General features: G+C 37.3%; 2 protein-coding genes and 1 pseudogene across 7 annotated transcripts; 1 reads left to right on the forward strand and 2 right to left on the reverse strand.

Annotated features, from left to right (window-relative positions):
• Positions 1-640: 640 nt before the first annotated feature.
• On the reverse strand, positions 641-6,587 carry LOC127246017 (pentatricopeptide repeat-containing protein At1g74850, chloroplastic). 3 transcript variants are annotated; one of them, XR_007837589.1, is made up of 6 exons: positions 4,192-6,587; positions 3,383-3,697; positions 3,181-3,288; positions 2,525-3,104; positions 925-993; positions 641-724 (listed from the first exon to the last, which is right to left on the reverse strand). XR_007837589.1 is itself a non-coding variant. In XM_051267185.1 (4 exons), the coding sequence occupies exons 1-4, from the start codon at positions 6,015-6,017 to the stop codon at positions 2,768-2,770; spliced, it is 2,586 nt and encodes an 861-aa protein (XP_051123142.1). In that variant the 5' UTR covers positions 6,018-6,587; the 3' UTR covers positions 2,412-2,767. The 3 variants fall into 3 exon arrangements, 1 of the variants encoding a protein (XP_051123142.1); XR_007837588.1 differs by having other exon boundaries at positions 641-993; XM_051267185.1 differs by lacking the exons at positions 641-724; positions 925-993 and having other exon boundaries at positions 2,412-3,104.
• LOC127246172 (tubulin-folding cofactor C-like) lies at positions 6,157-8,377 on the forward strand (annotated as a pseudogene).
• Positions 8,378-8,393: 16 nt separating this feature from the next.
• On the reverse strand, positions 8,394-15,955 carry LOC127246018 (uncharacterized). Of its 4 annotated transcripts, none has more exons than XM_051267188.1 (16): positions 15,830-15,955; positions 14,781-15,037; positions 14,594-14,679; positions 13,625-13,779; positions 13,289-13,356; positions 12,944-13,123; positions 12,608-12,665; positions 12,027-12,158; positions 11,810-11,940; positions 11,421-11,607; positions 11,262-11,321; positions 10,935-11,183; positions 10,130-10,388; positions 9,849-10,054; positions 9,027-9,077; positions 8,394-8,938 (listed from the first exon to the last, which is right to left on the reverse strand). In XM_051267188.1, the coding sequence occupies exons 2-16, from the start codon at positions 14,849-14,851 to the stop codon at positions 8,648-8,650; spliced, it is 2,184 nt and encodes a 727-aa protein (XP_051123145.1). In that variant the 5' UTR covers positions 14,852-15,037; positions 15,830-15,955; the 3' UTR covers positions 8,394-8,647. The 4 variants fall into 4 exon arrangements, with proteins under 4 accessions (XP_051123145.1, XP_051123143.1, XP_051123144.1 ...); XM_051267186.1 differs by having other exon boundaries at positions 12,027-12,161; XM_051267187.1 differs by having other exon boundaries at positions 12,027-12,161; positions 14,781-14,918; positions 15,830-15,949.
• Between the last annotated feature and the right edge of the window lie 758 nt (positions 15,956-16,713).

Raw genomic sequence — 16,713 nt, forward strand, 5'->3', positions numbered from 1 at the left:
TTAATTTTTATTTTTAACATATTATTGCAATAAAGGGAAAATAGAATTATATGGAAAAGTGATTCCTTAGTATTGAAGGAAAAATGTAGTGTCAAAAAGGGTCCATTTGTGGACCAAAAATACAATAATGGAGTGGATTGGATTGGCTTTTTAAGTTATGTTGTTACTTAAACATGCTAAGTTAAGGTAATGTTCAAATAAAGTGATTGGTTTATTTATTTATTTATTTATTTATTTTATTTCGAAAACATAAATTTGTAATCGTACTCTTCGAATATGCAATAGATAAATTTCTAAGGCAAACACAATAACCTATAAGTCACACTAGAAAAACTACGTGTGACATGTTCGATCAGAGAAACACTGGCAAAATTTGAACTCATAATCGATTTTTCCAAAGATGTAGTATGTGTCTTACTACAATTACCATTGTATATTTGACTAATTGGATTTTTTTTATTTTAATATAACATAGAAACTCGCAGTCGCTATTTTTTAGATACGCATTTTAAATCGAACCTAATACGGTGTAAGCCAGACTCGATAAGACAAGTCGCATTAGGCAAGCTATGTGTGACAAGTAAGATTTAGAGACGGTGGAAAAGAAAATGTGATGTAATCCCATTCTTTCAAAACAAAATCAAAAAAAAAAATAAAATTGCATATATAACAAAATTGAAAATAAAAATGAGTCCTTCATCAAAACACCAAAGACCTTTGGTACCTATAAACAATAAAAAAATTCACATCATCCAAAAGAAGCCCACCATTGCCAATGTAGAATCCCTTTTGACTTTAAGATCCAATCAAGTAAACATAGACATCAAACACACATAAATATAAATATAAATATATATATATATATAATATCCATGAAGAAGATAGGATTAGAATGTAAGAACATTTTCAAGAAAGTGTACCCACCCACCCATGCTCTTCTCTCTTCCATCTCATAGTTTTGTGTGAGCAGAAAGTTTAGAACCTCAAAAACACCTGCACCAAAGTTGTCAACAAAACCCCACAAAATAATTGATAAGTAAACTAACAAAATTTAAAAAAAAAAACACACCATACATTTTTAATTTTACACTTGAGAGGTTTGTCTGCCATCACACTTGTATGCTTCAACTTGCACTATAAATTAAATAACACATATACATACATATATATATATATATAAATGTTTTCTTGACCAGATATGTATATATATATATATTCCCATCTGAAAGTTCCAATCTCAACCACTGGAATAAAATAATGACTAGTTGAAAGTAAACAAGAAAAGGGGATAGATACATCAATCAATCAATCTCAAATCAAGAATTATAAAAACTTATCATGGTCATCATAGAATCAACATAGTTTACTATTTGCCACTCTATGTTTAGTGCCTAAGAATTAAATTAAATTTATTTATTTTTTCTGAAATCAGATCCTAAAGATTAGCTGTCATTATCACATGATTGTTTGTTAGGCTCCATTAGCCTTTTCTAAATTGATTGCATTATTATAAATGTAGATTAATGGCTTCAAGTTGAATATTGCTATACCTATAGAGGTTCTATTTATTCTAAGATATTATTCAGTTTTTTTTGCAAAATATCCCATTCAACCTACTATTCAAACAAAAATCGAAATCGAAACTCAAAGACAATTACAAAGTAAACACACCCTAACAATTTGTCAAAATAGATTACCCTTAATCAGTAAATTGGAAGAATGATCTATTGTATAGTCTAGCTAATCTTGTTGTGAAAACATATCTCTAGAGCTAATAATCATTTGTGATTATGTATATTATAACACGATGAATATTAAGGGTGTGTTGGTTTGAGTTTTCATTTTTGTACTATTTATTCTACGGTGTAATTCTTTTCCTACAAAAACATCATATCCGACATCTATTTTCTACTAAGAACATTACATAAAAAATCCTATGCTATACTAAAACTTCTTATTTCAGATATGGACACGGTCATTGATAGATGGATCGATCTTTCTACGGATAGTAAAGATATCCATCTCCTATGTACTATTCATTCTACAGTAAAATCATTTTCTCACTATAAAATCATACCCAACTTCTATTTTCTACTAAAAACATTACGCCCAAAACCTACACTATATTAAAACTTCTTATTTCACAAAGACAGTTATTGATAGATGGATCGATCTTTCTACGGATAATAAAGGTATCCATCACCTATGGCCATGTTTGATTCAATGAAATATAAATTATTTCAAAACATTCAAAATAACTAAAAGAGGCAAGCAAATAAACACACCCTAAGTAGTAAACAAGCCATAATTTTTATCATGTTCTTCATCAAAGAAAATATTTAACTATCAAAGTATTCAAGGATTAATATCATATGCACCAAAGAGAATAAAGGGAAGAAACAAGTATCAAATGCAAGAAATAGTCATTCCATTGAGCAAATCTAATTCACATATTTATACCAAACAGTGGTCGAAACCTACGGTATTGACAGTCAGATATCGACATTTTAAAGTTAAGTATTACCTGTCACCAGCTAGAAAATACAACTGGAGGATCCAAACAGTAATGTCGACCCTCGCGCTAGAAAAGTTCCCCGGCACTGGAAACTTTGGTTAGTTCAGTTTTTAGTCGATGAGGTCAGTCTCCAACAATCTGGGATAGTCGAACAATTAATATACAGGGTACTGTTTTTCCCAGTTAGATTTCTCGACTCAGTGAGGAAGAAGTGATCCAATGAACCCAAATTCGGAGAGTTGTTACTGTTCATCATTTATGTCCACTTGTCATAAGTTCCGTGGATCTCCTAAAGCCAATCTGGTCGGGATCAGAAATGCTGCTTTGCTTCGTGTTGCTTGTGGAGGTCTTCGATCCCGTGAGTGGGAAGGGAGTGTTATGTAAACTGATTAAGCGGTTAACTTCGGAGTCTCCTGAAGAAGATTCATTCTTAGAAATGATACGCTTGAGCTGAGATTTTTGGCAGATGATTCGACCCTTATTCCAACCAGGAAAGACGAAGGCTGATGATACATCTTTTAGCAAAGAATAGGCAGCCTTTGCAACTGGAAAATCTCGTGTTATTGAGCTCTTTTCCATCTGTCCTCGGCTGCATTTAAAGTGCGAAAACAGCTTTGAAGTATGGTGAAAATGATCTCATCTCAAATAAAGGGGGAAACACTTACACGACCACAACCGTCCCCAGCTGAGGAAGTTCTTTCCCCTTCGTCATCGATTCTTGCAAATTGTTCAGCCAGACGGATATTGCAGTACAAGCACAGCCGGGCCACATCCTGAAAAATAACAATGGCGTACAATAAATCGGTATAAACGTCACGCTGACTCACTGTGTCAAGAAATTAAAATGACAAGGAATGCTTGTGGTACCTGTGTACGTCCACGGACCATATGAGTTTATTGTTCCGATACAGTTCCGGAAAGAGTCCCCTCTTTGTTGCTTCTTCTAGAACTCTTGCAGCCCTTTCCTTCTGGCCCAAACGCCAAAGTGCTTCTATAATAGTATTGTAGAACCTGATTCCCAAACCGCATCCCTCAGAACTCAGTTTATCGAACACATACTCTACCATTTGCCAATTACTGGAATCATCAAAGTCTCCTTTGATCATTTGCCCCATAACTTGGTGAATATTGGACACCCTGTTCGTGTGCATCTCATCTAGCAATTCATTCGCCTTGTCCCATCTGAAAATAATGAATTCACCGATTTAAACAAGTTTATAACAGAGAAAAAGTACAGCTTTTAAGACATTTTTCCGTAGAAAAAATGCGAAAACCATAGTAAGTAGATAGACTACATAAAGCATGGCTAGCTTTCATATGCAAATGGAATTACATAAGTCGATGATACAAAAATTAATTTACTTAGATTTTAAATTACAATGTAATTAGAAGTGATCCTTAAACCCGAAGCACATATCAAAGTGGTGAATTTGCACAAAAACATTATATGAACTAACTCGTTTAGAGAATTTTACACGGCTATCTACATTAATCATAAATATCAAATCTAATTTCCTTATCGAACAATAGAACAAACTATCTTCTTCAAGAAAACTACATACTTGTTACCAGAACAATCGAGCACATCAACATAGGTAATAAAGACAGCATAATTGCAAGGATGCTTCTTGGAACAGATAAATGAACGATCACTAGAGAATGTGACAGCGCCTTACCTGTCGGTTTTCGCATACACGGCCAGCATCATACAATAGCACATAACACTCGGTTGTATACCCAACTCTTTAATTTCCCTAAACTGCTGTTCACTCTCCTCAACAAGGCCTGCAAAACAATACACACTCAAGACAGCCTCAAGAGTGTGTTCATCGGGATCACACCTCACCTTCTCCATATCCACATACGCCTTTAACGCATCCTCAAGTTGCCCGCCTTGCCTATACCCTTCAATAACCCCATTCAACAAATCCCTATTTCTCGGAACGCCTAGCTCAGCCATTCTTGATAAAATAGCTTCATTCTCTTTATAAAGCCCCCCTTTCGCAAACGTGTGAATCAGAGAATTAAATGTCTCGATCGTTGGCGCGCTCCCTACCTCATTCATCGTATTAAAAGCAACAAGAGTCTCCTCATACAACCCCGCCTGACCATACGCCTCGATTACACCAGTATACACCTTCGAACTCGGCACCAATCCTTTCTCACTCATACGAAGCAACACCCTTTTCGCATCCTCGTGAAGCCCCCCTTTCCCACAAGCGTAAATCAATCCCTCATATGTCTCCATATTCGGCTCCACATTCTCCTCCACCATATCATCGAACAATGACACTACTTCCTTAAAATAACCTCCTTCGCCAAAAACCTCTATGAGTATATTATACGTATCCGCATTTGGCTCCGTGTTACTCACCTTCATCTCTATAAAAAGATCCCTCACCTCATCGTACCTCCCGTGCTTCCCAAACAAATTCAACAAAACACTATACGTGGCGGCGTTTGGCACGCACCCCGCGCTCTGCATCTGCCGGAAAACCCCCATAGCCTCCTTGATCTTCCCCGACCGCGCGTAAGCCTCCAACAACACATTGTAACTCATAGTCTCCGGCAAATTCCCTTCAATCTCCATCTCCCCAAGCAACTCCGACACCTTCTCCAGCTTCCCTAACTTCCCAAACGTATCGACCAAATAACTATACGTCTTAATGTCGGGTAAAATCCCACTCTCATTCATAGTTCTAAACAGCTTCTCTGCTTCATCCCCTAAACCTCGACTTGAACAAGCACTCAACAATGTGTTGTAGGTCACCAAATCAGGCTGCACACCTTCATGCCTCATCTCCCCAAACAAGCTCAACAATCCCTCCCATGGATACCCTCCTCTAGCACAGGAATTGATCACAGTATTGTAAGTCAATATGTTAGGCAAAACTCTCTCCTCCTTCATTCTTTCAAGCAATTCCAACGCCATTTCGTAATGGCCGTTCCTACCATAAGCATTGATAATGGCGGTGTAGGAGAGAACAGTTCTAGGAATCGAATGCGTTACCATTTCGTCGAAAATCTCGGCGGACTTATCCAGAAGGCCTTCCCGGCTCAGAATTCCAATTACGAGGGCATATATGTGCTCGTTCGGCTTGCACCATATCTGGCGCTGCATATACTTGAAGAGGCGGAGCGACCGCTGCCAATCGCCGCGGTGCGCGAATTCCTTGAATATTTGAGCGAAATCGGAGAGGGAGAGCTTGTTCTTGAAGGCGTCGAGGCACCGCGCGATGCTGCCGCGCGGAGGTAGGCTCGAGAGCTTGTTGATTAGGGTTTCGACGTCGTAGCTGTACTTTCCCTTCTCGACGGTGACGCTGGGGTTGCCGAGGATGAGTTCCTTCGATTTTACTTTACAGACTATGGATAGGCTGCGCCGGGTGATGGAGGGGCCGCCGCCGCCGCGGCGGTGGAAGACGGGAACGCAGCGGCGGTGGGCGGTCGCCGGCGGGAGGATAGGGGAGAGAGAATGGTGATAGGGCAGGGCTAGTTTCGTCATTTTGCAGAGGTAGGAGAAGCTGAGCCTAGGGTTTAAGTAACGGAAATAAAAAAAGACTAAATGCCAGGTGGAGTGTTACTATTGGACAATAAATTGAACGTAATTCAATTTTTAGAAAATAGTTTTTAATTTCGTAAAAATGAATTACCCGCCGGCCCTCTCCTCTCCGGCGACTTCACCACCGCCGCTCCGACTCCGACTACCACCCAGGAACCGCCGGCGTCCCCATCTCCCACCTCGCCGACGACAGCCGCGCCTCTCCGCCGCTCTCCTTTCCCTCTTCGACCGAATCGCCGCCGCAACCGCCGTCTTCCATAGCAATCAACCACCGCCGATTTCGATCCGCCGCCCAGCCGATCTTCACCGGCGTCTTCTTCCAAAGCCGCCGCGAGCAACTAGATTTTCACCCCTCTCCGGTGTTCGGTAGTATCCTTCGTCCGTCTATTTTTAATACTTTCGATTTTTGGGATAATATGTTGAGATACTGCGATTGCTGATTTGGAATTGCCAATTTGTGAACTCCAATTACTAGAAATTGCTGTGAATTTGGTGTCGATTTTTCCTCGCAGTGATAGTGCTGTTGGCATGTTAGTTCTGATTTCTTCGATTCACCTTTGGGATATATTGCTGGATGGATTAATGCAATTGATAGTTTGGATTGAAATTGAATTCAATGTGTTGAACATTAGGCCTTTTCTGCTCTTTGATTATATTCTGATTGTTGTTGCTAGGCAAGCATTTGATTTGTTTGATCCTACTTCCAATTTGATGAGTAGCTAATTCATAATTTTCTTCATCCTTACCCTCCTTTTCTATGTTGCAGTTTACAACTTTTACATTGCATCGGCTGTCTTCGTCTTCCTTCGATAGTAAGCTTGTGTTGATATCTGACAATTTCTAGCTCGATTCGCCGAATCCAAGCAGTCAATCGAATCTCAGATCTCAGGTATCCGCTCTATCATCGCCCCGAGTGCTAAGCCTCAATTGGAATCCATTTCTCTCGAAATATCAGCTCTGGAGAAGCTCGTCGCCGAGAATTCCTACATTCTGCCGCCCTACGAAGTCTGAACCTGTCTCAACACAGTCGCGCACCTTAAACACTCCCTAGATTGTGCCTAAGAAGAAATTCTCCTTAAAAAACAAAACCTCCAAAAAAGGCCACAACCAAAGCCACATGTAACGTGTCCGGAAGCTGACATGCTTGGCGCCTAGGCTACGCCCGCGCTGAGGCTCAGACCAGCCGTCCCCTGTGCGCAATACGCCCAGGATATACCATACAATATGGGAGCATCATGCTGAACACGTACCTGCACCGAGACATATGCCCACAATTAGCTGTACAGAATAGGGGCTCGCATATATGGGACGAACTATGGTCGAGAACCTGGACAGGAATGTCAATCTGTGACATGCAGCTCTAGATCAACAAAACAGCGTCGTGTCGAAACCAATCTGGAATTGGGGGAGCCTGCATCACTGGATTCCGAAACAGAGAGAATGAGGCGTTGGCGAAGGAATTCAGCGGCGGTGAGTTCATGCTGTCAGAACTGAAAGATTGTGAGGTAAAATTGAAGGGATGCTTAAGGGCACTGTTTATCGACAATTTGAAAACTTCTAGAGTTTATGATGGGGCAGTGACGGGGTCAGTTTTGATGGAGCTTCGCATCAAATCAGGATCCATAATGCGAAGGATTGCGATTTCTGTCTTCAGGTTAGATGTAGGCCGATAATTGAGGATAGTAACGGCATTAGCTTTGCTCCATTTGTCTGAGGTATGAACGGATTGAAAAGGATCTTGGCGAAGCATGTCTTGTGGAGGAGACCGGGGATTGGCGCAATGTTGATGATTTTAGATGGTTAAGGAGCGTGCAGTCCCCGAATTGGTCGGTCTTTCCAGAGGATTGTCGAATAGGGATGGTGGATATATGAGGGAGGTTCTGACTGAGAATTTTGGATTGTCTCCTGTGATGAAGGAAGATGGTAATTCAGTATTGGTTTGTTTCGTTTCGGTCGAATTTATAAGTTCTTATGATGTGGTTCAAAAAAGTTCGTGGATCTTTATGACGTAGCAATCCGCAACCAAATCTAATATTCTGCAAAGGTTTGCAGATAGATCTGGAGGCATCAAGTTTAAATCCATGATTTTACGGTCATAAATATATCCCTATACCACCTTCAGGATGATCAAGTGGTGGCATGCTATATCTTGAGTTGACAAGATTCTATTATTTACATTCGTCTACCGCCAATTTATTTATTTACTTTTTGCATGTATATTACCTTCGTCCTTTAGAATCGGACGAACATAGTATATTTTTTCCAAAATGCAAATTTCAAATAGTAAAATCTAATCAATTTTTGTCGACAAAACACAACTTTTAAAACCATTTCACTTTTTGCACAACTCATTACTTAAAAAAACTTCAGCAACTCTTCAATGGAGCTCTACAACAATCGCTAGAACCTGTTGTCGTCTACAACAGACACAAAAAAGTCGAAAAACCGATACCTGGCCAGCGGATGAACGAGTTGAATCGGAAGAACAGCATCGACCGGCTGATCGATATAAAAATTCCGGGAGAATGAACCTCGCTCGATCAGCGATGGAAAGTTGATCCAGGGGGCGATGATCACTGGAATAGTTCCGTGAAGGACCACATGATGAATTTGATGTAGATGTCGGATTCCAGGAACTCGATGTGCGCGGCGCGCCCGATCATGGTGTTCAGGTTTTTCCCTTGGAGGGTGACGTCGAAATTGACGTCGCAGCGCATGAGCACGCGCTGCTCTGAGGGACGTGCGCGCAGCTGGTCGAGGCAATAGTTCAGCATCTCGAGGAAGACCTGACCCCGTTTCGAGTGGTCTCCGGTAGCTGCCGGGCACATCTCAATTCTAGCAGAATGGTACGGAACGTAGCCATCCTGACGACGAAACATGAATCGAACAGTTTCCAACAAATATTGTGACAAAATCGAATTACGGATAGTGAAATAAGAGATTATAAATTACCTGGGGAGATGATAGAAGAATAACATTCTTGAAGTGCTCCAATGTCCTGTGCTGAAACGAAAAAACCGACAAAAACTTGAGAAATCGAGACAACGAGACGGGTTTGTTCACCCGCCAAAAATTGTTCGACACAATTTCCGATTAATATTTTATAATTATATAGTACTTCCTTCGTCCTAAAACAATAGTCCCCTTTTGTCATTTTCGTTCGTCCCATTTTTATTTTGATAACTATCTCTCCATCTTTTTACAAAATTATTCCAAATTTTTAACAATAATTACATTAAGTAAAAATATTTTGATCTTTTATAAACACTTTTACGCCATCTCAAATGTCTCTATTATTTTGGAACGGAGAGGATATACATATATTCACACAAAATATATACTCTTATCTTTTTCATAACAAATAACTTATACACAAATTTCATTTTATACCCATCAATATTACACTTATTTACAAATATACCACAACTATTTAACACTTAAATATCAAAAATTTTCTCACCTCGTTAACTCGCGCATGTATTTATCAAAATACTCTTATTTTATAATACAATAAACCAATATAATACTATATTTATTAAATCTCGTGTGAGCATAGACTTCGTGGACGGCGAAGTAATATATAGACTTTATCTACTAAAAGAATTAACAATTCAACACAATATACTATTTTTTATATTATCGATATATTTTTTTTTATATCTCAAATAAAAAAATAATTCAAACAGAAAAGACAAAACAAACACACCAAAATCACCCCAAAAATATTTAAACCAAACCTGATCGTAAAAGCGAAAAATTTGATCAGTAGTGTACCTTGGACAGTTTGTACAAGAATGTGTTTCGAAGATCAGGATCATCGGTGAAAGTTAGCTGATGAATGCACTGAGTGCCTTTGAGCTTTTTCAAGAGCCACATACCTCCGTTGAATAACGAATTCGAGCTGTAAAGGTAGCCGAGATGAGGACCAGAGACCGAAAGATATGTATGGAGGTACCCGAGGTATGGCGTCATGATGCTATCTGCGAGAGGAAATTACGATTAGAGATGTGCGAGATAAATAGGAGCAAATGTTTGCGATAATTAAAGTTGAAAACCTGTCAGAGCAGTTCTCAAAATTATATTTCCAATCGAATGGCCAACAAAGCTAAGTCGAATTGTTGTCAAGGCACCGGATCTAGACACCTTATCCATTTTCTTTTTCACGAATGATACTACTTCTTGCGCTAGTCTCTGTCCCATTTCTCTAAAATCGCCTGATGTTTTCTCTTCATTGATCTCGGACATGAGGAATTCAATCTTCGGGTCTATTAAAAGCCATTGATTACGGATGAGCCGTAGGTCTAGGTGATGTCCCTGCAGGTTTGTTTGGTTTGGGTTTTAAACTTAAATCACTTAGACTGCACATTTCCAATAAAAGTACACTATTTCATTTTCACAAAATATTACATCAAAATATTATTCAAACAAAATCCAAATCAAAACCCCAATTTCGATCCAAAACCAAACAAACCTCATTCTTCGATCGTGCTAGAAAATAACTAAGAAAATAATAATGCAAGACATGCAATTTTTCACTTTGTAAATTATTGTTCCTTTTTCTAAACTTCGCTTGTTAAATATTTATCAACATGTAGCAACATAAAATTCCAATCATTATCTTAATATCATATTGATCACAAGATAACTAATATCTACTAATTTCTGAGGGAGATTTAATTGTTATGTAGGCTTGAATGATTGAAACTAACTCTAACATTAGATTCGTTTTATTCGACAGCAACATATCCTCAAATATCACAAAAAAGGGGCCAATCAGACATTATTGTTATCTTCATAGGATAAAGCGAAACCTCAGCAATTGTAAGAAATTAAGCCAGGTTTTTCATATAGGTAGCATACCTGAAATCCATGGACAAAAACAACAATCTGCAGATCACGATCATGTGAATGGGAGGTATATACTTCATTTGTGGGGGTAGGGCCAAATTTTGAAATCGAACTATTTGTGTCATTCTGGTCCACTTGGCTGAAGAAAGATTGACTGCTGGTCGAGCGCAAAGGAGCAGTGACAACCCTTTCCACAATTACAATGGGTATGCGCGATGGATCTCCAAATATAAGCATGTCTTGAATCGAACGAGTGTTGATCTGCACTGAATAAGTACCAGCTCAATCTCCAAACAATAATGCGAGGATACAAATTTACCATTCTTTACAATGACTCACCATCATTTGTGCTATGCTTTGCCTGTGACGCTCAGCTCTCATGGCAGCTGCTTGTGCGGGCTGTAGACCGCAGAATCAAAATAAAACTAAAACCAATTACCTTAGCTAAAATTGTAGAAATTCTCAGTTGGATAAACAAAACAAATGTTAGCAACTTACGTCGCCATCTATCTTCTGTGGAATGGGCAGCTTACCATGCAATCCCTGGTAAGATGTGTGCACCGAACTACTTATGTATTGGTGAGGCATCTCAACCTTCGTATACACCATCCAGATTGACCATTCGGCTTTCCGCTCCACACGCCACTGGTGGTAGAGATACCTAAGAACTTTCTTCGCATTAACCCTGAACAGGTAAAGGGCATATCAGTTCCGAACTGCAACAAACGACTTATTGAATAATAAGCTGTTGCTTGATGCCATAAACAAACATTTACGTCTGTAAAATCTATATTACATTTATAAATTACTTGACCAAAATTTTGTTCAGCAAATATGTCCCTCGAGCAATATTGTCAAACATAATAATTGTAAGGGTAAATACAAACCTGTGAAAGTTGAAAAATAAACTCCATAGGTAAGTCAATTGGTTGTCAATCAAATCAATTGAATTGAGCAGCTTATCCTCGGACTGTGATCGAGGAACATCATTAAGAAAATCAGCTTCTCCATTCATTTTCTGTTCCATAAACCAAATAAGTGTTATAAGGATAAGAGGAAACCGCATGAAATAGTCAGAACAGACAGAAGGAAGAGTGTCGTAACTGATTTAGTTTGATCACCAGAAAACAGTTTGTGTGAACTAATATCTATTTGTTGATTGATGGCTTCGCTGAGTTTGCGTAGCTCTTCAATGAGTATGTCTCTGGAAGTTGTTAATGGTTGGATGAGTATATCCTGCTAAAAGACAAAAGTGAATGTCATAACTCAATGTAAATGAAACGCCACCACAGGAAAGATTACCAGGATATTTTATGCCTCCTGCTGATTTTCAATGGCTTGCATAGTTAGAAGAGATGATAAGTTCTGTTTAGTGTTGAAACAAGTTCTTATAAAAATGTTACTTTCATACACCAAATTAAGAGAATAATCTGAAAGTGTATACAAAGGACTGAAAATTATTAATGTTAGATTTTTATTAACTGTGTTTGATCCAGTTACTTTTTTCTTTCAGAAATTTATTGGTACGATAATCTAACAAATAATAAAACCATCATGATTGCCATCTTGAGCATGCACGAGGTGCCACATAAGAATATTCAGCCTCCATATGAAAGTATGAGGATTAAGAAAATTAATTGTTGAATAAATGACAAAATAATATAGCTAGTAAGGGCAACACGCACTTGCTGTGATTTATCATAGCCCTTCATAGCACAATCCTCATTCACAGCTTTATGATTACTGAAATAAGACAATGAACACTTTTAGTACACAATAATGTCGAGTAAGAATTAAGGGTTAGCCTGACACTGCAAGCACATAACATAATGCTTTTCCATTCGCATATTTATGAATAACAAATCAAGCATATAGGCTCGAAGCCAGTTATCGAAGGCCATATCCATGACCTTTCCAAGATGTATGATATGAATTCAGACCAACATTTCTGGAGAAAAAGTAATGGAACTATTAAATGTAGCAACCTGCCTATATCGAAGAAAATGGATGCTGTAACAAACCTGGGTACCTTCTTTGTGTGAACACTTTTAAGCAGGCACACGTGCACAGTTACATCAACCAACACTGAGTGAAACATGTCGAAAAGAACAGGGCAATAGGCATGCAATCCAAGAAGAGCCTTTGAGGGAAGCCGGAATTCATGGACAGCGGCACTCACCAAAGAGTCCATAACAGCAGACCTAAAAAAAAACCAAAGCAAACATTTAATTCAAATACCTAAGAAGCATCCATTGAATTCAATGAACATATTCTTTAATTAAATTTAGTAAAGCACAAATGAAGTGAATATTAGCAAACATGCAATAAAAGGAAAGCATAAGAAAAAAAAATTTAAGTAGGCTAACCTGTTCCCCAACACAGGAGTGTGCAGCAACTCACACTTCAGAATGATAGCAGATGCAGGTACGCCTCGCTAATTGAACGGCCAAATGAATAATCTTAACAGCATAACCGACATAAAATTTATGGTATCTATGTGAACTCAAATATGTTGAAATGATAAATACATTAAATAATGCTTTCGCAAGTATTCTTCAATTTGTCAGACACGTCTGCCATGGGAATCTTATTTGGACATTCCTATCTACAATAATTTTCAGCCTCTCAATGGTTATACCATAAAAGTTTTATATATGATACATGCATTATCTATATACCTAAGGAAAGCAGGAAAATAATACCTCAAATTTACGATAAGGAAAGTTGAATGAGACCATCATAGACAAAAGAATATCCTGCTTCGCATATCTGATACGAAAAGGTTGAGTTGAAAAGCTGTGGTCTATGTCATCAATTTTCCAAACTCCATACACGTCATCAGAACCCAGATCTGGAGCTGCTCAAATAAAATAATTACTGTTATTGGTATTGTCATAGGTCTTAAATAGGGTAGGGATAAGGCCGTAAGGGAGATTGATATTCTTTCCAACAGGCTGTATTATTGTTTCCTTCTATCCAATTCCAATGCTGATCATCCACACATCCAAGATAATTACTATTTTTAGTTTTTCTTTTAGCTTCTTTTCCTTTCCCTCTTTCATTTTCATACTGTAATATCTTTCTTCCTAGAGCCTTTTTATCTCCACATTTCGTGTTTAATTATTATTTCAACCATTTTTGTTCTACCACGTCATTTTGGCAAGGTAATTGCTTGTCTTCGACATTCTTTAAGTTGCTTCTTCTTATATTAGCGGGCTAATTTCTTTAATAATGCTCTTAATAATTAGAACTAGAAAATCATTGTAGCAAGTAATCTTGGGACAAAATATTTATATAACTGTGTCAATAATTTTATTGAAAATTTACTATTGATATTTATTTTGATTGTTTACATAAAACCTGCATTCATGCATCAACAAGGTCACTTCTTGCTGCAGCACTTCCAAAAAAGGGATAACCATAAACTAGTCAAGCATCTGCATATAACATGGTTAGTTTCTTCTTTCTTATTGTATCATGAGTAACGTTTGTACCAAAAAAATAAAACCTTTTACGGAAATGCAATATCTAGGTTTTATTCTTCTCATATATGCTTGTACACATTTTGAAAGAAATAACATGAGGAAGGTTTGCAGGAAAGAGATTAAAGCTTCCGGAGATACTTCAACATAAACAACGCCAAACAACAAAACATGTATTAGAATAGTTACCTTCATACTGTGCAACTCTTGCGGGAGCACCCCAAGAATCACAATCTCCATCCTCCCACCTCATTGTGATTTTAATTTGATACCATCTAAATGAAAACAATATGTGCAAAATAAAAAATATGATGAGAATGCTTCATTTTATCAAAGTAAATATAAGGAAAAACTAAATTAAACAATATTAACTTACCCTTGCTGAAACAAGTCGAGGTTGTGGAAGCGATGAATGTAAATAGCAATCTCATGTGTAGCTTCCAACATTTGCTGTTAAATTTTCACCAATCAGAGAATCTGAAAATTTGAACTCTTCCTATTCCTTAGAACCTAACTTCATTATGAATAAAGCCAGGCTCAGAATGAAGGGAAAGATCTAAGAGCTTCCATGAAGGAAGGTGCTACTGATTCAGAGAAGTAAGCGCAAGGAAATATTCTTCCACCAAAGAGTTTCTGCATCATCCAAATCACAGATTTATCAAACTAACTCCCAACTATACTGTCATGAATCTAATTTGCAATTAAGAAAAAGGTTATTATCTTTCCCGAGAGAGAAACATTTCATCAAAGCAACCATAGGAACTCCTGAACGACTACTGATCATATTCTTTTTGTTATTTTGGAAGCACATTAATGAAAAGGTTTTATCTTTACCTATAGAGATTATTTATGACATAAAGGAGATTTTTCCTGCTGATAATCCAATTTAGCCTCAGGAATCAGAAGAATCTTGATGATCTTAAATTGAAAAAAAAAAAAAAGTAACTCAAGTTTGAAATGAGTCAGATAACAACAATCTACATTCTTGATACTCTTACTCATAGTTTGGGAGTAGTTCGGGAAACTAATTAGACAAGTTCTAAAATTGTGAAGCAACTCCAAATGATAATCTCTGTTCCAGCTTCCTTAAACACTGTAACTTCTTAACATCACATTGACATCTCGTATGCATTCAATAGTTCTGAGCAATTAACAGAGAAGAAACGCTACCAAAATTCCAATATTTTAAAAAAGAAATTCTCTAAACCTGATTAAACAATTCTGGATTCACACAAAAAGGTTCCTAATTGCATTTGCGTAAATAAACTCAACAGTCGATTAAATCAGATGATTGGAGAGTCGTAGATGATGAAGACGCATACCGCAAAGCGTTACATTGAAATCCACTTACCCAATCCAGAGGTTTCCAACAATCAATGAATCAGTTAAGGAAAAAAAAAAAAAAAAGCTCGAAAAGGCGCTTACTTTTGCGGCAAAATCGGCCGCGCAACGTTCACGGTGTTGTGAGGCACGGCCCGATCGCGGCGGCGCCGGGAGAATGAAACGCCGATTATCGGCCGGAAAAGCAGAGATTGAGGAGAAAGGAATTTTAAAAAATAATAAATAAAAAATATATATAGAACTGTATACACGCGGACCATTTATAATTTTCGTAGGTTTTTTTTAATAAAATAAATAAATAAATAATTGATCGATTATTTCTTTTTACGTAGCATAACAATTTATATCCCTTTATTATATATTTACCTCTTTTATTTATATAAAATTTATATAATTAAATTCATATTTATAACTAAATATTAATTTTTTTAAAAATATTGTATACAAATTTTACATTAATACAAAGATATTTAACTCAATATATAAAACACATTTTCACTAAATACACAGAATGGTGATATATAATTTATCCCAATTTGACTTACGATAATTTGCGAATCCACCTCAAGCCGATTCTTCTTTATGAGCTTTTATCATAAAGATAGGAGGATGCTTATGGATTAATAAGAGTTGTGGGTAAGAAAAGTTTGGAGATTATTGCTATACTGTTAACGAGTCGAGTCGAGTCAAATTTTAAGTGTTCGTTAATATTTGCAAACAAGGCTCGTGTTCGTTTGTTAAGCTTTTGAGCTCGTTCGTAGTGTTCGAGCTCGGCTCGTTAAGAATTTTTGTTGTTTGAGCTCGTGTTCGTGTTCGTCTCGTTTCGACTTGATTAAGCTTGTTCGAGCTCGTTTGTCTTTTTTTTTTTAATTTATATATAAATTTAAAAAAAAAAGAAAATTATTTTATTTATATATTTAAAATTAATATTTTATTTATTTATAAATTATAATTTTATATATAATATT

This window comes from Andrographis paniculata, unplaced genomic scaffold (genome assembly GCF_009805555.1).
Source record: "Andrographis paniculata isolate CXL003 unplaced genomic scaffold, ASM980555v1 Contig26END, whole genome shotgun sequence".
NCBI lineage: Eukaryota > Viridiplantae > Streptophyta > Magnoliopsida > Lamiales > Acanthaceae > Andrographis > Andrographis paniculata.